Below are 23,366 nucleotides of genomic sequence, written 5' to 3' on the forward strand. Positions count from 1 at the left end.
AGATGGCTCGGAGGTATCAGAAACTGTAAGTGTTGTCATAGTTATTTTTAGAACAATTTAGATTTTTAAATGAAAATTTATAGAATTATTTTAGGTTCAAAAATCATAACATTTAATTGATTGATTAATGATTTATTAATTTCAAATGATTTATGTCTTTGTTAAGAAGATGAAATATTAATTTTTTATCTCTTGCTTTTTACTTGTTTGCAGTTGAAGTAAAATATTTCAGCATGTTTTGTTTAAATTGATTTTCAAGCCCAAAAGAATTTTTTATGCGTTGCACATCTTTTTTTTAATTTTGTTAAAAATTAAATGAAAACATGGTAATTATTTAAGTAATAAATTAATTTTCTGAATTGATTTTAATATTTAATGCAGGAGGTTCACTTGGAGATTGGTAAGACATACACATTAAAGATCCGGTTTGACCCGGCCTACAAGGAAGATCTTCACATTAGAACAATTGATGAAATTCTTCACATTACCTACAAGGAACATCCTCATATTGTAAGTTGCCATTTATCATAATTTTTGGATATTCCAATAATATTTACAGTTGAGTTGAGAAATCTTATCCCAAACTGAATGTGAATTTAATTGTGAACAAGACCTATATCAAAAACATAATCAAAAACTGTCAACATAAAGTTGTACATAAATTTTAGGGAAAGAAATATGGACATATTTATTTTTTGTTTGCCTGTCATATATATTTTATGCTTATATACAAAATTAAGTTAAAGGCAAAAGCTTTTGTTTAAATGCAACAAAAATGCTAACTTGTTTGAAATTACTTAATTTCAATTGATTAAAACAATAATATTTTTAGTGATTTTTTTAGCATTTTCATATTTTTATCTTATTCCTAGGACTATATTGCCCTGAGAGGTGAAGTGTATTTCCCAAACTTAGAGTTTGAGAAGTCAGTGATGGACTTTGGTTGTATTTTAAATGACACAGAGGTGACACGATATGTTAACATCACAAATAACAGTCCAATGGTTGTAAAATACAGGTCAGTGTTACTTCCAGTACTTAGTACAGATGTACCTAGTTTCTCATCCTTTCCATCAAGAAACAATTTTTAGCTCAACTATTCAAAGAATAGGTATTGTTCTCCACAAAGGCATTGGTGTCACACTTTAGATTTTAAGCATGCAGGAAGGTTTCTCAAAAACTACTGAAGGGAATGGGTTGAATCTGAAACCAATTATTTGAGAGCCTAATATTAGGTCACTGTTCAAGGCTTATAACTCTGAAATGGATTTTGACAGAATTATGGCCCTTTTAGAACTTAGAAAATTTTACATTATCCATATTCTTGTTTTACTATCCAGTACTGTGAATAGTAGACTAAGCTGTCCTGCCGACAGCTCTTGATATATCTACAAAGCTAAGGCATATATCATAAGCTTCAATATTAAGCTTGGTATGGTTTCTGTAGCAGTTTTTGCAGGCTGATACAAGTGATAGTAATGTTAAGATGTCCAGTAACTTGCAGAGAATTTGTTATTGAAATGATGTTACAGAACATACATTTATATCAGAAAGTTCAAACAAACAAAAATGGAAGCTTATTAAGATTATGTGTGTTTCATTATTTTTTCATTATACATAACAATGTCTTAACTTGCCAACTACTTTTTGTTAGCATCTTATATTTCTGTTCCATAAAATTTGCAAAAACTGTTTTTTTGTTTTTTTTTAAACTCTGTTTAAATCAGATTCAATGTATTTAAGGTTATTTATCGAGTACAACTTTTGCTTTGCTTGTTTTTCAATATCAAAAACTTTTCAGTTTTTGTTAAGATGCATTTTACAAGTTTAAACAAAAAACACATTAAATTTTGAGTTTAGGTGGTCATTCTTGATTGGCGATGATCAAAACAAACCAGTTACTGTTATAACACACCCTAGTCAAACCACCCAGCCCAATCATAGAGGAGGTTGTTGTGGAAGAAGAGGAGGAGCTCAGCAAGAGGCCACGCCCCTCCAATGGAGTTGGAGCAACAGGTAGAAGTGATTATTCAAGAAGCTACAGAAATTAAAGAAGAGGAAACTGAAAAGTCTGAAGTGGAATTGACCAAAGAGGTAATGCTTAAGTTTCAGATACTTTTGCCTGTCTGTTTTATACATGCCACAACTTTGACAAAAGATTATAATACTGAACCAGTTAGTTTCATTAATTTTTGAAAATTAGAAAGAATTAAAAGTAATTCTATTTTGAATTTTCATATTTAAGCAATTTTCTCTTTTAAACATAAAATTTAAATATTTAAGCTGAGCCCAATTTTTTTAAATTTAGAGGTAAATTTAAGTTAAAAAATTGACTTGAATTGTTTTATATTTGGACTGATCAAAATTTGTTAAATATTTGTGGATAAATTTAAGATAGTTCACAACATTGTGGCTTTCCATTGATCTTATCACAGTTACCCATTTGTTTTATTTAATATTCACTGCTACTTCACATAATTCCAATACAAATCTATTCAAAACAACTTATTGTTAATATTGTACAAAGGAAGGGGAGATAATTGACACAACAGGATCTATGTCACCAGTTAAGTCCCCTGACACAACTAGAGAAGCAGACGACAATAAAAGTATGGATCAAAAGACTGGTTCACCAAATGTCTCGGAAATGCCTTCAGAAGATGTACCAGAAAAGGTGTAGATCACTGTCACGTTGATTGCTAATATCTCACCTACATAATTAGTGCTTTCCTTATTTGTTTCCTTGTTCATAATAACTTGTTCTCTTATGTCCATGTTAAAGATCCTGTATGTTGTAATTAAGGATGTAACAACACTTAAGTGAAATTTTATATATGTATATTAAATATTCTTCTAAAATATTTTCCAAACATCCAAGAATATGTTAAATATGTACTGCAAATGTTTATACGCATAAAAATATATGCATTCATTTCTTATTGAAAAATTTGGCTTAGAATTTATGGAAAATGAATACAAATAACCTCCCTTTATTTACAGGAAATGTTAAATTCGGTAATATCTTACAACTTACAATATTGATAAATGTTCATTTGAGCATCATATTTATGATATAAAACCATAAAAAGATTTGAGTTACAGGATCTTTAACCCTAGTTATGTTAACATTTTACTGATTCTACTTTTAGCTAGTTTTAGCTTGCCAGTTTCCCTTTTAACTAACTAATTATGGCTTTGACAAAAAGTTTAATTTTGACTTGATATTTCTTGGTTATTGCTATTTTGGCAAATCGCTGTCTACAAATTTCTATCTTTGCTAATTATTGCTTGCAAATTTCTTTTTTTTAACTAACTATTGCTTGTCAATTTCTCTATAGGTAATTATTGCTTTGCCCATTCCTTGTCTTAACTAATTATTTCTAAAAAGTTATCTCTATGCAAAATATTATTTGCAAGCTTCCCTGTAAATTAATTATTACTTATCAAATTCTCAATTAGCTGATTAACATCTTGTATTCGTAATTAATGCTTGCTAATTTATCTGTAAACTATTTGCACACAATCTGATAACTTTTCTTTTTATATCTCTGCTGTTTGTTGTTGTTGTTTTGTTTGTGAAAATCTGCCTTCGAGGTTTAAAATGAATTGGTCCACAGTCAGCACAATTTTTATAAACATTTCAAATATTGATAAAAACTGTAGAAATGTATCATTTGGATATTCTTGTAAAATAATTCTTGTAAAAGAAAAATGTTGATATCTTAGTTCCAAGAGTTTTAGTATGGACATTAATATTGATGAATGATAATATTTTGTTCTACAACACTGTATAATATGCATTTAAAGATACGTCATATCGGATCATGTATCTCACACTAATATCAACACCATCCATATACACGTATAGTTACCTCATGGTTTGTTAACACATGTTATACTAAATATTATCAACATAATTATTTATAATGTTACAGATCTTCCATTATAGACCAATTCATTTTAAATCTATCTTATCAAATATTTCATTTTTTGTATTGAAATTATCTTTGCAATATTCATGCAAGAGTTCAATATTTCAGGTTTCTTTCTTTAATATCATTATAACACTTTTGATCTTATTACAAGAATGATAACTTCACTTGTACACTTGTTTTGTTTTTATATCAACTAACAGATACTATAGAAATAATAAATAAAGATAAATAAAATAATAATGAAAGTAAATATTTGTTCAAATGGAGCTTCAAAAATTCATCATTATGTCTTATATATATCTACTTCTGCATAGTTATTATACATTGTATACCAGAACTTATAACTTATATCAGTGTTTTATAGTGTGATAAAACGATTCAAAAACCAACACAGTTTATGAATACATGTTTCGCTTCATTAAGGTTCTTCATTTGATATGATTTGGTATGGAATAGTAACAGAAATTTATAGATGATAATTTTATACATATAACAGTGTGTGATATAGTTTATATCTCACTGGTGAAATATAGTACTACATATTAAAGTGCTTGCATGTTTGTTACTTCAGGGTCAACTGGAACAGGAAGCTTCAGCAGAAGATGAGAGTAAGAAGGCCGAGGGCGCCGACACAACAGGAATGAGGCTCAGTCTAGAGTCCCTCGAGGAGGAAGATTTTGATGAGGATCCTCTGAAGACAAACCGAGCCCTCGCTGCTCTCCTCGAGTCAGAACGAGGTCAAGAAGCCACACCTCTTGGTGTTGAAGAGGTAAAAAACCATATTTACATACATGTTCAAGTCATTAAATTACAAACTTACTGAGAAGAGGCATTCATATATTTATTGTGATACAAGTTTTCATATGTAGTTTATTGTACTCGATTGCTTATATAATCTTAAAATCAGGTTTTTGACAGCTGAAATACTAAGAAATTTTGGTTTTCAAACCAAATATTTAAAGGATATTTGAGATATTTGCACTATAAAAACCTCGCACTAAGCAGGGTATTTTGTAGGAAACATAGAATATCAGTCTTAGGTTATGAATATACTTATTTATTTTTTTTCAAGGTATTTGATATACTGCCACTGTATGGTACACTCGAGCCTGGCGACACGGAGCAGGTTACCATGACGTTTTATGGTCATGCTGATATCTGGGGTCAAGCAAAGGCCATCTGTGAGGTGGAAGGCGGACCTACATACGAGCTCACACTAAAAGGAGAGGCCTCATTAGTCAGTTACAAATTTGACTGCAAAGAAATTCATTATGGAAAACAGGTAATTTTTCTCCCCATTTTCCCATAGATTTTCTGTATTTTGCAAAGAAATTCTTTATGGGAAACAGGTAATTCAGGTGTCCACTTTCCCATATATATTCTGTATTTTATTATCTATGTCAAAGGGTCATACTGCCATTTGGACCATGTGCTAGAGTTTTGTCTATGAAATTCTTAAAATGGATCATACACAGATAAATGCATTTTGCATTGTAAATTCTAGGTACATGTATATTATGTTTTCACTATTGATGTTGTTTTAATTTTTTTTCTCTCCAATGTTTTAATTTGTTATAAGAGAAAAACTGATTTTGTTATTTCAGATGTATGATCATGTGGCCACCACAGAAATCACTCTTGTGAACACTGGTAAAGTGGGTTTTGAGTTCTGTTGCCTTAACCTCGATCCTGCACTTGCCAAGAAGCCCAAACCTGGTGTACCTATCATGGTGCCACACGCAGTGAGTATTTGTTGATTACTTTTATTGTCTTTTAATATTTGTGTGTATGTGTGTTTAATGGGGGGGGGGGGAGAGAAAGGTTTCAAATGTTTAATATAAAAAACGATTGAATGTTACATCAATAATGTCATTGCTATTCCGTTAGTTGTAATGAAGTTTGTGCTATGTTTGATTTGAACACACGATACTAATATTTTTTAAAGGGTTACAAGCATATTTATAAGTTTACGTTAAATTTTTCATAGGACACTACGTCACACTAGTATCAGTATTTTGAACATTTTGGGTTCTTTGTTGTTTTTATATTTCATAAAAACTACCATGTTTCTAGGGGGCTTGCTGATTAACAATAAGTTATTTTTAGGCCAATATTGAATTAGTTGACCTTTGACCTAATATGGAATTATATTTGACCTTTCAGGGATATATTGAGCCAATGAGCGAACAGAAATTAACCATCAAATACCTACCAGGTGTACCAGAAAAATTCAATAAATGTTTCCGTGTACAAGTGGCCCACTTTGAGCCTGATTTGATCACAATTCACGGAGAAGGTGTTTTCCCACGAATTTCACTTGATCTGCCGAGGGTCGCAGATGATCAGTACACAACCCTGGTTAAACACGCCAAAGAAAATGTATATAAAAGGACAATGGAGAGTTTCGATCCAAAGGGTAGCCCCAGCATTTCACATCCACTTGGCCAGCATCTTGCTACGGAAAATATGCTGGTAGCTCAGTCACAGGTACGACTCTTTTACAAAGATTAACCGGCTGTTCTTTGATGAATAAATTGTTTGCCTGGCTTTCATTTTCATACATGGGAAGTAAATATACTTTCCATAAAAAATAAATGTTTTTTTTGTACTATTTATTTGTGAATTTTGTTGAAAATCGTTGCACATTTTTTTTCTCCTTTTTCTTTATTCCTTTATAAAAGCAATGCAAACAATTTATTTTTAATTGGCCTTTTATGTTTTTTACTGAAGTTTGAAATATATCTTTGTTCTCCAATTTTTCTTCATTTTTTTCTGGTATTTTTTGTTAAAATATATGTTTATTAACACAATTTTAACTTGTATATAATATGGGAACCCTGACATGCTTTTTTAATTCATGGGTTGTAATATATATTCAGAAGGATTTAACTTTTCATATAACAAATTATCTCCCTTGTATACTGTTTTGCATGTTATGAGATATGTTATTTCACATTAAAGTGATTTTCTTAATTTTATTACAAACACAGACATTTTAAACATTTTCATTACAACAATTCCAATTTTGTTGCTGAATATTGTAAAATATATATGTAGGAGTTATGTCCCTTTTGGCAAGTAGGTGTTGAACTGACTATTGATAAAATCTGGAATTTGATTTTGATTTGATGTAGAAGTTAAGTATAATTAGTATGAAATGACATATCTCTATACCCCTCTAATTCTCAAATATAATCACATGATTGCAAAGCTTATTTCTCAATTACTGATGATATACTGGGTGCATGCTGATACATAGGGCTGTTATGTTTTCACGTTTAAAATTGCTCAGTTTTGATTTCTATCATTAAAAAAGAAAAAAACAAAAAAAACTGAATTATGAAAATTCTGCTCTGTACAATATTTTTGTTTAGTGCTTATATTACTCATTATATTTTAAGAGTTTTACATGATAAATTGATCAACAATACATTTTGAATTGATCTCAAAACAGTTAACTTTTGTAAAGGACTTCACTTATTTCTCCTAATATAAGAGGTTTGTTGTTGTTTTTTTTCTTTTTTTGGCAGGGTGGGGGTAAAAATTCCAACAGTGCTTGCATTTGAATAATATGTTTTTTTTTGTAAAATGGCAGTTGTCTATAAAACCTACTTATACCAGACCTCCAGGTTATTAAACTTTTTTCTGAGCTCTGTTTCGAATCTCAGGATTTTCATTGGTCAAGATACATTTTGTGCCTGTTTGTTTTTTCCAAATGAAATCTTTAGTTTGATATGCGATAATTTCTTGACTGCAGAACCTCTTGGGCCGAACATTCATCCATACTCTATACTGTTTGTTGCTTAATTTTAAAATTGTAATATTAAAATCCTATATATATAAATAAACAAATGACATTGGACAGTTAGGAAATCAGAGTAGGACTTAAGGCTGGGAAAATATATGGATAAAATGCTTTGACATTATTGAATTTCATGAATATAAATCAGTGTTAGGCATGTTCTGTAATTAACAGTTTCAGCAATAAAATACCCCTTTTTAATGGTGTCCATATTTGACTCGTAACTTTCCAAGCCTTGTTCTTATTTAGTTTTTTATGGGTTTAAAAATTAGGATACGTATTATCTTATTTTAATTTTATGATGTGTAATCATTAACAATAATGTGATAACTCGACAGCCCTGTATCCAATCTTCTTTTTTTCTGTTTTTAAAATTTGACTTGGTTTGTGGGTTTAAAATTTGCTTACCATATTAATTATGACTAGATGTGTGTGTGTAACAATAGATTAGAGAGTTTTATTTACTCAAGATTTTTTCTTCATTTATAAATCTCAGGGCAATCATCAAGATCTGGTAAGTTTGTTGTTACAAAGGTGTTGGCTAACCACAAACCTTTTTAAAGCTTTCAATAAAGATTATGTGAGAAATTAGTGCCTTTTGTGGCTTTTTTATTTGATTTTTGATAGGTTTTATTTGTTTTTTTTGTTGTTGTTTTTTTGTCATTATAGTGTTGTTTTTTCCCCCATCATATTTCACCAAAATTGTCAGTAGTAACACTTCTCGCAATCTGATTTGATTCATAGTTTTTATTTTCTGATAGAATTTAAATTTATTTTATATTGAGTATTGCACAATTAATGTCCTCACAAGATGGCATTGTATGTAAAATATATAGTCATGTCTACCATATTAAATCAAAAATGCATTTAAATATTTTTATGATCCATGTTTATTGAATGAATGAAATTTAATTTAGTGATATATAATGTACAGTGAGTGATATGAAGTTTATCTCACTGATGAAAACCAATTTTCTATTCAAGTGATACTAATATTTCTGTTATGAGAATTAAAAAAAAAAAACCTTGCCTGATTGTGAAAACTTACAATAATTCTGGAAATTAACAAATTACAAAGAGTATGACGTTTAAGTTCCTTTAGTAACCTGACCTCTTCAAACCCTATTCACTCTTTCCTTTTGGGAAAAATCTTCTTTGCTTTGTTCTTTATTGATTTGATATCTAAATATAAAATTGGGAATATAAGATTTGTCCGATCTTTAGAATTACTATCCTGTATGTATCGGATAAAGCATTTATTCGAGACATTATAGAGGGGCAGTACAGAACAAGACAGATCAATTTGCATTTTTATTATTTAGTTTAAACATTTATTTAGCTCATTTGAGATGAGAGCTTGAAATTTTTATGAACCACTTTTGAGAGTCTGTTTCTTGGGCTTACCAGTACCAGTATCATACAATGTACTTTAGGGAGTATGACTATGACCTAAATGGTGCTAGAATCCATTATCCCTGTGTTAAGAGGCCACCATCTTTAAACCACTAGACCACTACCCTACTCATCCATTTGCTTATTATACAACCTATATGCATGGAACCACCTAATAATGGGCAAACAGTACATTGCACAAGGAGTAAATGTATTTAAAACATTTTTTTTTTTTTGTAATTTGAAAGTTATAGTCCTTTAATTATTCTTTTTTGTGAAAAGATTGGTAAATTCTAGCAGAAACAGAGAGTTTTTGTTGTAAAAGCATGGCTTTTTTTTTCGTTTTTGTTTATGACATTGTAGTCAATTGGCTTAATTTTTATGTTTCTTTCTGCCCTGTGTGCTTTGTTTAATCTCATTTATTATAAGTACACAAGTATAGTCTTGTAAAATAATGTTGTTTTATGCATTTACAAGAATGAGTTTAACAATAATTATACAATGGTATTTATTTGCCGTCTTAACTGCTGTTTTGTTTTGCTGCTTTATTACCAACACTGTAATTTTTATTAGATGAAAAAGAAGCAAGAAAAAATGGACTTAGTGAAGAAAGTATGCTATACACACAATGCTTGTGCTTTTTGAGAGTTTTCTTTCTTTTTTTATCATTTTATTAAATACCACTTGTTGAATTGATGCACACAATGTACTTTATTCTTATATGCATGACAAAACCAGTCCTGACTGGTTATCTGCAAATACTTTATTCTCAAAAACATGACAAAACCAGTCCTGACTGGTCATCTGCAAATATTTTATTCTCAAACACTGGGCAAAACCAGTCATGACTTTTTATCTGCATTTACTTCATTCTCAAAAACATTACAAAACCAGTCCTGACTGGTTATCTGTATTTACTTTATTCTCAAAAACATGACAAAACCAGTCTCTATTGGTTATTTGCAAATATACATGTATTATTCTCAAAAACATGACAAAACCAGTCCTAACTGGTTATGTGCAGATACTCTATTCTCAAAGACATGTTCAAATTTCTTTTAATTGCCTCTGTTATATAAACACAGCTATAATGAGCTATTACACACTGCTGTGAAAAATCTCTGATTAACTTTTGTAAAATTATTGAAGCAGTTTATTACATTCAAAATTACCCACAATGCAATTTTAGTGTATAAAATTGGGAGCACTAGCTTATAGATACATATTGCAAAATAAGTTGATACAAAGATGGTGTTTTTTTCACTGCTTCTGTTAGAAAATATTTGCAGTGGCACTTTTGTGGTATTTAAGATTGGTACACAATTCAATTCGCTGAACTGAATTGTCACAATTAACCCTTACCACCCTGAGTTTTGAAAATGGATTTGCTCTGTTATGATATTTAGAACTATACATATCTATTGCGAGGCATTTTGATATCAAAATAAATATATTTTTAGCTGCAAACAGTAAAGACACCCTTATCACACTTGCAAGGTGAACAGTTAAGTCACCCTGGTCGCACTTGCCAGGTGAACAGGCTGGCCTGTACATGACACTGTCAGCTTGTCTGACTCGGTACAGACTGGCCTGACTGTACTGGTGTAATGAATTGCTAACTACTAAAAAATACCCTGCAAACACTGCTTGATCATTGAAGATTGAGTCTTAAAATGTCTTAGTTTGCAGTATTTGGAATGTAAATGTTGTCTACTTTTTTTGGGGACATTTTACTCAATTTATTTAAAAGTTTAGAATGTTCTTCATAAATGCTATGTTACCGCTAGATAAATGCACATTGCTACAATTAGCTTTTTGTTTTGAGAGAGGAAAAAATCCTCATACTGGTTTACTTAGAAAGAAGGCTAGAGTTATAGTAATGAAATTTAAGCTGTTCCTACACTGAGTCAGTTAGAGCACTATGTCTTGATTTTCTTTTTCTGATGGCAGTGTTACTATAGGTGGTTTTATTTTTATTTAAGGGTGAACTATGCTTGATGCCATCAGAGCTAGATGTACAGTTAGAAGTGGAGAGACTTTCTGTGAGGAATTACTCTCATGACCTACAACAACAAGAGATGGCAGTACACGAGTCGTACGACACTGACCCACCAAACAGTAATGAGAGCAGGGAAACACAGAACACAGCGGACTCTAAAGGAGGTCGTAAAAAGAAAATTAAGTAAGGGAAACAACTATTTTTTTCTAAATTTTTATCTATACATTATGACAATGGTATATTCTATATAAACATGTATTTTTTTGTAGAACAATAGAGTTATAATGATAAATTAGTAGTGATTATTAAAAATCATTCTTTGGTTTTTTATGCTCTAGAAAAGCATAATTTTAAAAAAGCATGTAACCAACATTATGTACATGTAGTATATATATCTTATACATTGTATGAAAACGGAAAAAAAACAAGAAAATGGTGCATAATTTTTTTAATATATTTTTTTAGACCAAGACTACCAGAATACCTGCTTGACTTTGGTTACGTTGTTCTCGGAACTGTGCGCACTCACATCGTCAAGGCAACAAATACCGGATATTTCCCATCTTCTTTTCAAGTAGAGCGTAATGACTTCCATCACCATGGTTTCCATGTAGAGTTGGATCGTGTACGAAATCTTCCTGGCTCACCTGATTATGAATCAGTAGATTTTGTTGTCAGCTTTGATCCAAGGGGAGCTAATTTGCCTCTTGGTCCAGTAGAGAGTTATGTCCCTGTTAACGTAAGTCTTTTTTTTTCTGTTGAAACATATGCAGTTATGAGTAGATAAAGAGAAAATATGTTCATGAAAGGGTTTATTTATATTTGTGTATATTTTTGAAATATATAGGTTTTCTGCTGTTTTCCTGTGTTATGTAAAAATAACTAGAGAATTTAAAATGATAAGTCTTCTTGTACAAAAATAATATGTTCTTGATTGATTGGGTTTTTTATGGAATGAATGGTTTTTTTAAGGCAGAAGGATTTTCTATATTTGATACATACATGTAAATCTAAAAAATATTTCACAGATTTTGAATGGCCCAATGGTTATGATGCGTCTGAAGGCCAATGTGACTATGCCAGATATGCAGATCTCGGACGACACTCTAGATTTCGGTGAGGTCCGGTGCGGTGAATGTCGTGTGGTCATTGTGCAGCTTCACAACTACCAACATGTGAAATGTGAATGGAATTCTTTACCATCGGAGAAAGAAAGAAATAAGGTAAAAAAAAAAAAATGAAAAAATTATGTTAAAGGTTCAGCGTGGTACTAATATAGCTAAAATAATTAATGACGATCATCGTAAGAACCCTGGTTTGATATTGTGAGTAAATTAAAATCTCATTATAACTCTGAATGATGTTGTTTGTCAGTCTTTTTGTATGCCTTGAATAAAATTTTATTTGTTTATTTGTTATCATAGCTGTAACAGAAAGCTGCATCTTTTCTTTACCAAACTTTTCTTCAAATAAATTTCAAGATTTAATTTTACTTGAAAATTCTTTATAAGGATATTTTTCCTTGTTTACATTACCTTATACTACTAGTACATCACAAAATATTTTTTCACTAATTTCAGAGATCAGGTTTTTCTCTTGGCAAGGTTAGCCATTTACTGTAACACTATATATATAACCCAGCTAGTATTATGTATTTGTCTTACATTGGGCCAATGCAGTCTTAGCCCTTTCCCTGCTGAAGGCCGAAAAAGTTATTAAAACCTTGCCACCAGTATAGAGCCAGGCTCTAAGCCAGCAGATACATACAGTCTGACCAGGCTCTATACTGTTGGCTGATTAACTACAAATTTTCATCTTCATATCCCCAAATATTGATAATGGGAAGTTCCAAAAATGGAAGCTTGACAAGTCAATAAACTTTGTAACATAGAATTGTTTCATTACCTACTATAAATTACTAAAAAAATTACTGATTTTAAAACAAACTTGACTTGTGTTTTTGTGTGTGGGGGTGGGAGGTGGTGGAGGTTGGGCAATACTTTAATGCTAGCTGGGTATATAACTTTTAGAGCCTTCAGAATATCATATTCCCTTCTCGGGTTTTGTATATTATAGCTGTTGTTGGTTAAATTTCTCCATTTTTATTTGTGTTGAAATTTTGGTGTATGATTTTGTGTTATGTTTTGCTTTGTATTATAGACTGCCATGGTTTATTGTTTGGAATTTTTTGTATTACTTTTATATTTTTGATCTTTTCTTATTCTCTACTTGTCATGATATTGTTGTTTTGTTTAAAAGAAGTTTAGTAGAATAAGCTTAATATAAAAGACCCTCTTTAATTAACTCAGTGAAATAAGACTGTTGTTTGGTCCGTTAATTAAAAAAGAAAAATTAAAATATAAGATTATAGATGTAAATTAAAGTATGAATAAAGATGAGAAATACAACGTGTTAAAGTATGACATAAGATATTAATTACAATAGAAATTAAGATATGAATTAAAATATGAATTAGAAATGTGAATAAGAATGTGAGGTTAAATAAGAATTAAAATACTAATTAAGAAATGAAATAAAGAAAATTAATGTGACGATTTTTTCAAGAATCATAAAAATCTGGATACAATGCAGTCTGTTTGATTGAGTCTGCACATGAGGAATAATGAAAAAGTGCAACATCCCTCACACCCTCCAGCACCGGCTTGATTTTCAATACTCAATTTTCAAACCTTAAAGTCTTGGTATCAATGATCCGTAAAGACCAAAAAACTTGAAGTACATAAATTAAAAAAACGAAAATAAATTTTCTCTGATAAATTGTCAGAATCCATGTTTTGATATTGTTTTGCAATGTGGTTCAATCAGTTTTATTGATAAACATTGTTGTATATAAAAACTATACATTATATATTATATAATCAGATACCTTATATTTATTTTGAAATACTTTACCCTGTACAATGTATTATGTATTCACAGAATACCTGGTTATTTCCCTTCTTGGAAATTGGGTTGCACAATATAGCATTTTTTCGTTTGTGTTTTGTTTGCATCTATAGAAATGGCTTACAAATATATTATTATCTCAAAAACCTGCATTTGTGTTAGGTGTTATGTAATGAGACAATAAATTGAAAGCTTTTATAAAAATGTGAATCAGTTAAATAAGATCTAATTACATGTGTATCATACTAAGTTTATTTATTGATATTTTAATTCAATAATAAGTCCTATAATATTTTCAATGTAATATATTCAGTGTAATTCTAGAAATATATTTCATTATCATAACATATTCTCAAACATTGCAGGCAGATAAGCATGTACCTATGCATCTACGAAGAAAGAACAAAGCTGACAAGTCCAAACCCCGGTATTTTGAGATCATGCCCCCTACTGGCACACTGATGCCAGGCCAGAGACTAAATGTTCAGGTCAAATTTATGCCGACAGAAGAGGTAAAACATTTTTATATCTTATAACATTAGTGAGGTTATATAACAGGTCTATACTACCAGTTTAGAGCCATACCAGTCTGTATATCTTCACCTTAGTGCAATAACTTAATAAGATAAAATATTTAATTTATTATGTGTCGCATATTTATATTGCATGGTTGTAGCATTTTCATTGGAAAATTATTATGTTTATATAATATGTTTAAGCAAGTGCTGTCAATTTCTGAAGTAAAACTATAATGTCTGCACAAATCTGTACACTGTGTAATTAATGCAGAACAGTGTATTTGTAATGTCTCAAATATTGTTTTCTTAATTCATTATCCTTATAGAGCACAATAATAAATATTTTAATAATGTTTTATTTTTCAGAAATTCTACGAGCAGAGAATCCCCATCAGGATAGCTCAGAGCAGTCAGAGAATATTGTTGCTATGTAGAGGTCAAGGGTCAGAGCCTCGACTTGACTTTGATTTGAACATGATGCAGTTTGGACCAATTCTGCCTCACAGTGTTGGTGATGAAAAAGAGGTTGTCGTGAAAAATCCATGTGCATTCCCTATAGAGGTGTACAACCTAGAGTTTGACTCACAGTACCTGGAAGAAGAAAAGGTAATTAAGGGAGTCATCCATCAACTCTTTTAGAGATTTTTTTTCAGTGACTTGCTTTCAGAAATGGAATGTAGATTGTTGCCAATGTTCGATTTTTTTTTTTTTCAAAATCATCATGAAGGCCAAGGTAAGGTATTGTTAAGAATTTTGAAGTTCAAAGAAATGTTACATATTTCTAATGTTATTCTTTCAAATATATATATTTCTTTACACTATTGAAATTTAATTGATATGAATTGTATCTCACTTAATAAATCTAGCTTGCTATAGATTAGCATGATGTAATATATGACTTGTTTGGCTTATACTAAATTTCCTACATCAGTGAAAGACCATAATAGTAATGACATATACTGACTCATACTGTCAAACCTTTGATAAGGTCCAGCTTTTTTTTTGGGGGGGGGGGGGAATTGGTCTTTGTTGACAGGTTGTTTTTATCAAAACAGATCATGTACTAATATTGATAGATTTATTAAAGAAATATGGCCTTTATGGACAAGTTTTTGTATATGGCCTTTCTTCAGAAGTGGTCTTGAATACAGGTTTTAATGTAAAAGAGAAACATGCAATTAGATTTAGTGTTCTTGTGATATTTTTGCAAAATGGAAGATTCTCTATCTTAATATATGTACACCGTAACACTAAAATTTAATTTTTTTTCAGATGTTACGTCTGATGAAAGGGTATGATGAATATAACACAATACTACTACCTCCTCGACCCCCAGGGGAGAAACTGCCACCAGAATTATTGGAATTCTATGAAGGTAATGTCTTTCTCTATAAGTTTTCTTATGTACTGTGTATTATAGGTTGATTTACCCTGATTGTATTGAATAATTGTTTTATTTCAACTGGCCTACCAATTGTTTAATGATATACAATATGCTAAGAAATCCGTGTTTCTATGGTTACAGAACAAATGTTGAAGCTAGAAGAGAGTGAGAAGGCTCGTCGTGAAGCAGAAGAACAAGAAGAGTCTGCTAGAAGAGAGGCGGAGGAGAGGGAAAGAGAAGGTAATGCTGGAGTTATCTCCTTTATAGTGAAAAGAAAATTGTCTCCCTTTATTTTTATTTTTTTAATCTTTTTTTAGACTATTTTTATTAAGAAATCTGTCAATTAAGATTTAAATATGTCAGTTCTAAAAATTTCAAAGGTTCTTAAACAGTAAGGAGCATCATTTTTTATTCTTTGAAACAAAAGAATTTTTTTTATTTGATTGCAAGCATTTTCTGTAAAAGGGTGAGAGTATTGAAGAAACTAAAGTTTGAAATATTTCTGAGTTTGATGAATAATTCAATACAATGTCCTTCCATAATTAATAAAACTAAAACCAACTTTGCTTGGAGAGTACTCAAGGTTATTTCCCTTTAATGGTCATTAAGAGTAACAGAGTTACAAGCTCCTCAGGTACCGAAACTGCTTGACTAAAATCTTATTGACCATTACTATAAGCTAGGGTACCGTAATTATTTTTCATTATTATTGATTATATTATAAATGCTGAAAGGTTTATAATTTTTATTTCTATAAATAGAAAATGGTGAAGAAGGAAAAGAGAAAGAGGATGGTTCAGATAAGACAGATGCTGGACATACCCAGGACGGTACAAACACAGCCAGGTCTAGAGCAGAATCTATTGCTGACAGTGCCGAGGGTCTGGATGATGCCAAATCTAAACATGAATCTGATGATGGTAAATAGTGTTTGACATAAAAAATGCATTAATATTAAACATAGGTATTTACCAAAAAAATCAAGACCTAGCATAGTTAAGTTGACTATTTTCTGTTATGGCAGGTGTCATATTTAGCCATCACAGCATTAAGTGAAAGCCAGTACTATTGTGAATATTAGTCAAATTTTACCAGAAATCAAGTCCAGATCAACTTCGTAGTAAATATTGCCTTCTGTATTACAACTACTTATTTGTAGTGTTTGGGTGGGTGTAAAATATTAAATAGAATATTTATCTATTTTAAATATATATCTATTTTAAATAATATATACATATTTGTACATGATATACATGTGTGTTTATATAACTCAGGTAAAGAAACATCAAGCAGCGTTGGTGTTGGCGAGATGGAGATTACACCTGTATCGAAGGCCGTAGCTAGACATCTTGGTATTGACCTGTCTGACGAGGGCAAAGCAGCACGTAATAGACGAGGCATTGCATGTATCGTTAACGGAGCACCTTTATCAGGTTTGTTTTTTTGTTAATTTGTTTACAATACAGGCAGACCATAATAGGTTTTCATTTATGTACCATCTTGCAATTACATTGTATTTATCTATCTCTCCTGAATTATGATTTATTTTAACTGTATGTGTTTCCCCAGCTTCTCACAGAAATCATTAAATATGATAGTAATGTGCTTTCATGAGTTTAAATTCAGACTGATACTGAAAAGGTTATAGGAAGACATCAGGTGCCCATTCATACATTATTTCTGCCACTATTGGGCACCATAGTAGAACAGCTGACATTGTGTAAGCTAGCTGGATAGCTTCCTCATATGAAAGAATCCAAATTCTCTTATTGAATTGGAACTTACAGGGGTGAGGGGCAAGAAATGTGATGTGAAATGGAGGACTAAAATCATTTTATAAGAATTATAGGTAATTTCATTCAGATAAAGATTTGAAGGACATTTCAGTCAAATAAAGAATTTTCATTTCAGGAAAGACAGCAACTGCAATAACTCTTGCAAAACAATATGAAGCTGCTTTGTTAAGCATAGACAATGTTGTGTTAGATGCTATATCTAATGGTAACACAAGCTCTGGTCTTAAGGCACGTGAAATGTGCGCTGAAGCCGCACGTAAGCGTATGGAAGAGATTCGCGCCCTGGAAGGTGATGATGGAGAGAAGAAAGTGGCAGGCGGTTTGAGTGTTGAGGCTGTGGCTGCTCATACACAGGGAGCTAGTGAGTATCATAATTTATTGATAATAAATTAACTTTTCTCAATTTCTTTTCCTTATGTGTTTAAGTGTTTTATTTTGGCTGAGAATTAGACGTTGAAAGAAATCTATGTTATCATTGTTGATATACTTGAACAATTTTTTCCAAAAGTAGAAAGGAAGCAGTTTTTGCCATGTTACATTGAACTGTAACAAATTAGTCAAGGAACAACTATGTGTGAAAACCTGACTGTATTTCATTTAATATGCTTTCTATTTTAACCAAAAAAAAACAACAGAACTTATCACAAAAGCAAGCCAAACGGCATCATTGTTATTAAATGCTGAACAAGAATTCACCATAGAAGAAATAATCAGAAATGGTTTTGTGCCAATTCTACAGCCATAGGCTAAATAAATGCATGTGCATAGCTTAAAATGTTTACAATTGCATATAGATACAGTATTAATGCTTATGTGAAAATCAGCATTAGCAAAAATAAAAAGGTAAATTGAAAAATCATGAGAGTAGAGCAGATAGATGTTATATGTATCACTGAGAAGTTTTTACAGACAGTAAAATGAAAACAAGAGATGGGTAGGAGCTGAAGTTGTCCACCTGAAGGGGTTGTCATCTAGTGCATGTTATACGTGCTTTCAGTATATAAACTGGCTTAACCTCACTCACACTGATTGTTGTTCAACCTAACACTGCATGACCAGAAGTTTTTATTCGCTGTTTTTTATGCTCCCCAAATATTTATGATGGAACAAAAAAGTCGGTGGTTTGACCTTCCTATATCTCACCTTTCCTTTTCACTTACCATTTTTAATAACATTTCCATTCATTGACTGATAGCTATGATGGTTCATTCCATTGACCTCTACCAATTTTTGTGGGAATTCTGTATAATTGGGTCAAGGTTACTTGAGGCTAAAATAGATTTTCTTACTTTTTTCCATATTAACTAAACTCTAAGCATGCTGGCCTGCCCTTATTTTACCCTTGCATTCATGCTGTCTGACCATAGCCTCTGCACTGTTCGCTGTTCAGTTGGTAATATATTTTCAAATTTTCCCTTAAACTGATAAATGGTGAGTGAAAGACAGACAAGTCCATTAAAGATATATAGCAGGATAAGGGTTATGGCAATAGTTTATTGTTGTCAAGACAATATTGGGGAGCATTCAAATGTGTTAACAAAATTCTTGTTATTCTTTAAACATTAATCAGGAAGCTTTTAGATAGTGCTACTAATTGTTTTATATTTCAACTTTAAAATGCATGTAGAAGCACATTGTTATGATATATATATTAACGTGAGAATTTGGTCCTGGTTATGTGCTGATGTGGAAACATTTATATATCTAGATGCTTTTTTTTTATTTCTACTCACAGATTGATTTTTGCTGCTGTTGATGTTGTTTAAATTTTTTAACCATTTCCAACAATAACTTAAGTCTAAGATTGTAGAAAACCTCAGTCTCACTTTTCTTTATATTAAACCATTTAAATGTGCTTTAATAAAACAACATGCTTACATAATTTCTCAATCATTAATGCCTATTTTTTTCTATTAGCCCAGTCAGGTTTGGTTTCACATAATTTTAGAGAGTTAACCTTAAAACTAGATTCAATACAATCATACACAATTTTATAGTTTTCATTTAATTTTTACATAAAAACTTATAAGTCGCACATCCATGTTTTCAACATTAGACTTTAAGGATGATAAAGCGTCTTATGGATGAAGAATTAAGAATTTTATGGTTTAATGCACTTACCATGTTGTCAGTAAGAACTATTTTGAGGTTTTTAAGCAAAGTGATTGGATATCATATGAAATATAGAGAGATGGAACTTCTCTTCACGTTTATAAGTCTTAATTTATCCATTTTTACCTTGTAAAGTAATCAGAATATCATTCTTTTGCTATGTTTTATTTATTACTCCACCCTGTTCCTTCCAAATAACAAAACACCTAAAAATATTTTACTTATTGTTGGAAATGGGATATGACCACATTTATTCTTTGCTTAATAAAACAGTCTTCAAAATCAGTAAGTGAGACAAAATATCTATGAAAAATATGTAAAATTACATGTTTTCTCACAAATGAGAAGAAGAACTACTCTTTAATAGATAAATTTGCAATTGATGATTAAAGTACCTGAATACCTGATGATAAGTATCTTTTTGGCACACTTCATAGTCTAAAATCATATTTTCTTTTTCAAAAAGGCATGCAAATGTCTCTTTTACTGTAAGAGAATAGAAAATAAAAAGAAGCTATGTACTCATTTTGAAGACTGTTAAGGGTGTTGTGTGTACTGACCCGTGTACATGTGATTTGACCTTTGTGACCCCAGCAGGTGGAGTGTCAGTAAGTGCCGCCCACTCTATGGTGAGCAATCGTAAAACAAGTACCATTACAGATGTGAAGGGCATGAAAGACAAACATGGCAGCGTCCTCGGAGGCAAGACAAATATCAATACGTCATCCATCGAAGGTGGCACAGGGAGTCAGGTATATACATTTATATATAACTTCGTGAATTTCAAATTGGCTAATATCAATTTCTCCTTTCAATTCACATCGCTTATTATACCTTAAATACCAATATTTAGAAATGAGACACATCATTAAGATATTAGAAACAAAGTTTCTGACATATTATTTGATTTTAAGAGGTATATTGCCTCTCTCTGTGTATTGACCTTTTGTTCTATTTTAAGCTGTGAAACATTAAGCCCCACCATTCTGATCATTGCTTGGTAAACTGCTCACAAACAGTATCACAAACAAAATCAAGCATTCTTTTGTTTAAACCAGGTCAACCAATGCATAAGTATAATCCAAGTGTAGCAATTGGGTAGCTTGTCAGCCAATTTGCATAAAACTATAAACAATGGAAAAGTCCATTGACAGTATTTTTAGCCATAACCAGCCATTATAGTAGGACCACTTACTTCCTGTTAGCCAGTCTGATACCTTTCTAAAGAAAACGTTTGTGTTGGAGAGTATTTGTATGCATATTTGACCAACATGCCCCTCCAACTCTAGTCTGTTATAATATAAGAACTTCTACTGAGAACTCACATTATCTTATTGCCTGATAAATTTAGCAAGGTAGCAAGTCACAGCTATCAACAGAACCTACAAGAAGTGGAGGTCGAAAAAACACTCTTGTTGACTTCACAGTTCCAAATATGGACAAGGTTTTAGAGCCAAAAGTAAAAATATCCATACTGTAGAAGTATCAATGCACTTGGTATATTTTCTAAGGATTTTTGTTATAATTTGACTGACAGGTGATAGGGGAAATTGTCTGTAGAAAGTAGAATCAATCTTCTTGCTGTGACAGGCACTGTTTCAGGCACACAGTTTTGGAAAGGGTATTTTTGCAGGAAGTTGGGTGATTTATGTTTGAGGGGGAACAATGATATTGTAGGAAGATCTAAAGTGAGGTCTGAGGGTAGGGGGTGTTTGTGAAAGAAAAGGAATGTTTAAAGAAATGAGAAAGTTTAAGGAATTGAGATATTTATGGGAACGGGGGATCATTGAGGAAACTGAGATGTTAAAGGGAACTGGGATGTTTAAGGGAACTGGGATGTTTAAGGGAACTGGGATGATTGAGGGAACTGGGATGTTTGAGGGAACTGGGATGTTTAAGGGAACTGGGATGTTTAAGGGAACTGGGATGTTTGTGGGAATAGGGATGTTTGTGGGAATAGGGATGTTTGTGGGAACTGGGATATTTAAAGGAACTGGGATGTTTGAGGGAACTGGGATGTTTAAGGGAACTGGGATGTTTAAGGGAACTGGGATGTTTGAGGGAACTGGGATGTTTGAGGGAACTGGGATGTTTGAGGGAACAGGGATGTTTAAGGGAACTGAGATGTTTAAGAGAACTGGGATGTTTGAGGGAACAGGGATGTTTGAGGGAACTGGGATGTTTGAGGGAACTGGGATGTTTGAGGGAATAGGGATGTTTGAGGGAACTGGGATGTTTGAGGGAACTGGGATGTTTGAGGGAACTGGGATGTTTGAGGGAACAGGGATGTTTTAAGGGAACTGGGATGTTTGAAGGAACTGGGATATTTGAGGGAACTGGGATGTTTAAGGGAACTGGGATGTTTGAGGGAACTCGGATGTTTGAGGGAACTGGGATGTTTAAGGGAGCTGGGATGTTTGAGTGAACTGGGATATTTGAGGGAGCTGGGATGTTTGAGGGAACTGGGATGTTTGTGTTAACAGTGGATGTTTAAGGAAACTGGGATGTTTAAGGGAACTGGGATGTTTAAGGGAACTGGGATGTTTGAGGGAACTGGGAATTGTTTGAGGAATAAATAGTATGTTGAAAAAATGAATGGGATGCTTCAAGAATGAAGGGATGTATAAAGCAATTGGGATGTTCATAGAAGGAGAGTTGGTTTGAAGAACAAAGGGAATGTTTGAATGAAAGTAGATGTTTGAGGATTGAGAGACCTTTGGCAAATTATACAGTCATACAGTACTTAAAACCTTACAAAATATACTGAGTGCTAACAAGTTTTGAAGTTAGAAAAATCTCAGTAGTTATGTTTGTCATAGAGAAGCCAATTCTAAAATAGTTGGACCCTCGAGTTTATGTTTTTTTTTTGCTTTTTTTGTCTTATTTATTTATTTATTTATTTATTCACATTTCTGTTCTGTTCATAATTTTTTGAAGAGTTTTCATTGGTCTAGTTTGAGTTTAGGTTTGATCATCCCAATTCAAATTCTGTTTGCCTTAGTTATTTTGTTTATTTTAATAAGAGTTATTTTGGGGATTTTTTTGAAGTCAGGCTATTTAGCCATTATCAAAACCAGAGGGTTAGGTTTCACAATATCTTGCACAGTCTGGTTAATGCACATTTATTGATCTTAGAACTTTTGCAGTCCTAAAATAGTAAATCTCAGGAATTCAATACCAGTTTATTTTTTTAACTTTTGGAAACAGACTTGAGCTGTTTCTTTATTTCTGTGTTCATATTATTGTTAGTACTGGTTTTAAAACACATCACAGTTTCAAAAGAATTGTTAAAAATACAAGTCAAAAATTCATCACAAATCAAAGATTTTTCAAGTTTGAGAAATTGAATTCCATTTAGTTTGTGGATTAAAGTTTGAAAATAAATTCTTTTCACTTTAGAGTTTTAATCAAATGTTTGATAATCCCTTTTGTTATGTAAAAAGTTCCCTTTTGATTAGAGATAAAGAGTTTGGTTTAGAGATTATTGTTTAGTTTGATTATGTTCTGCTTTATTTGATTTT

The 23,366-nt window shown here is 31.6% G+C and overlaps 1 protein-coding gene across 16 annotated transcripts in view; it reads left to right on the forward strand.

Annotated features, from left to right (window-relative positions):
• Positions 1 to 1,866: 1,866 nt before the first annotated feature.
• Positions 1,867 to 23,366, forward strand: part of LOC132746563 (hydrocephalus-inducing protein homolog) — a 79,086-nt gene continuing 57,586 nt past the window's right edge. For 9 of the 16 annotated variants that reach the window (XM_060735746.1, XM_060735757.1, XM_060735761.1 and 6 more), the window contains exons 1-21: positions 1,867 to 2,094; positions 2,528 to 2,674; positions 4,507 to 4,704; positions 5,008 to 5,217; positions 5,540 to 5,677; positions 6,099 to 6,422; positions 8,234 to 8,251; positions 9,703 to 9,741; positions 11,112 to 11,311; positions 11,594 to 11,867; positions 12,157 to 12,351; positions 12,709 to 12,732; positions 14,401 to 14,547; positions 14,920 to 15,159; positions 15,826 to 15,928; positions 16,079 to 16,177; positions 16,699 to 16,857; positions 17,212 to 17,370; positions 17,849 to 18,094; positions 20,440 to 20,597; positions 21,197 to 21,304. In XM_060735746.1, coding sequence (XP_060591729.1) covers positions 1,999 to 2,094; positions 2,528 to 2,674; positions 4,507 to 4,704; positions 5,008 to 5,217; positions 5,540 to 5,677; positions 6,099 to 6,422; positions 8,234 to 8,251; positions 9,703 to 9,741; positions 11,112 to 11,311; positions 11,594 to 11,867; positions 12,157 to 12,351; positions 12,709 to 12,732; positions 14,401 to 14,547; positions 14,920 to 15,159; positions 15,826 to 15,928; positions 16,079 to 16,177; positions 16,699 to 16,857; positions 17,212 to 17,370; positions 17,849 to 18,094; positions 20,440 to 20,597; positions 21,197 to 21,304 — 3,282 coding nt within the window. In that variant the 5' untranslated portion in view covers positions 1,867 to 1,998. The remainder of the gene's footprint in view (positions 2,095 to 2,527; positions 2,675 to 4,506; positions 4,705 to 5,007; positions 5,218 to 5,539; positions 5,678 to 6,098; positions 6,423 to 8,233; positions 8,252 to 9,702; positions 9,742 to 11,111; positions 11,312 to 11,593; positions 11,868 to 12,156; positions 12,352 to 12,708; positions 12,733 to 14,400; positions 14,548 to 14,919; positions 15,160 to 15,825; positions 15,929 to 16,078; positions 16,178 to 16,698; positions 16,858 to 17,211; positions 17,371 to 17,848; positions 18,095 to 20,439; positions 20,598 to 21,196; positions 21,305 to 23,366) is intronic. The other 7 variants (XM_060735747.1, XM_060735754.1, XM_060735756.1 and 4 more) reach the window with 7 other exon arrangements.

The sequence above is a fragment of the Ruditapes philippinarum genome, unplaced genomic scaffold, assembly GCF_026571515.1.
Source record: "Ruditapes philippinarum isolate M1 unplaced genomic scaffold, ASM2657151v2 ctg1152_1_1_1_1, whole genome shotgun sequence".
Lineage (NCBI taxonomy): Eukaryota > Metazoa > Mollusca > Bivalvia > Venerida > Veneridae > Ruditapes > Ruditapes philippinarum.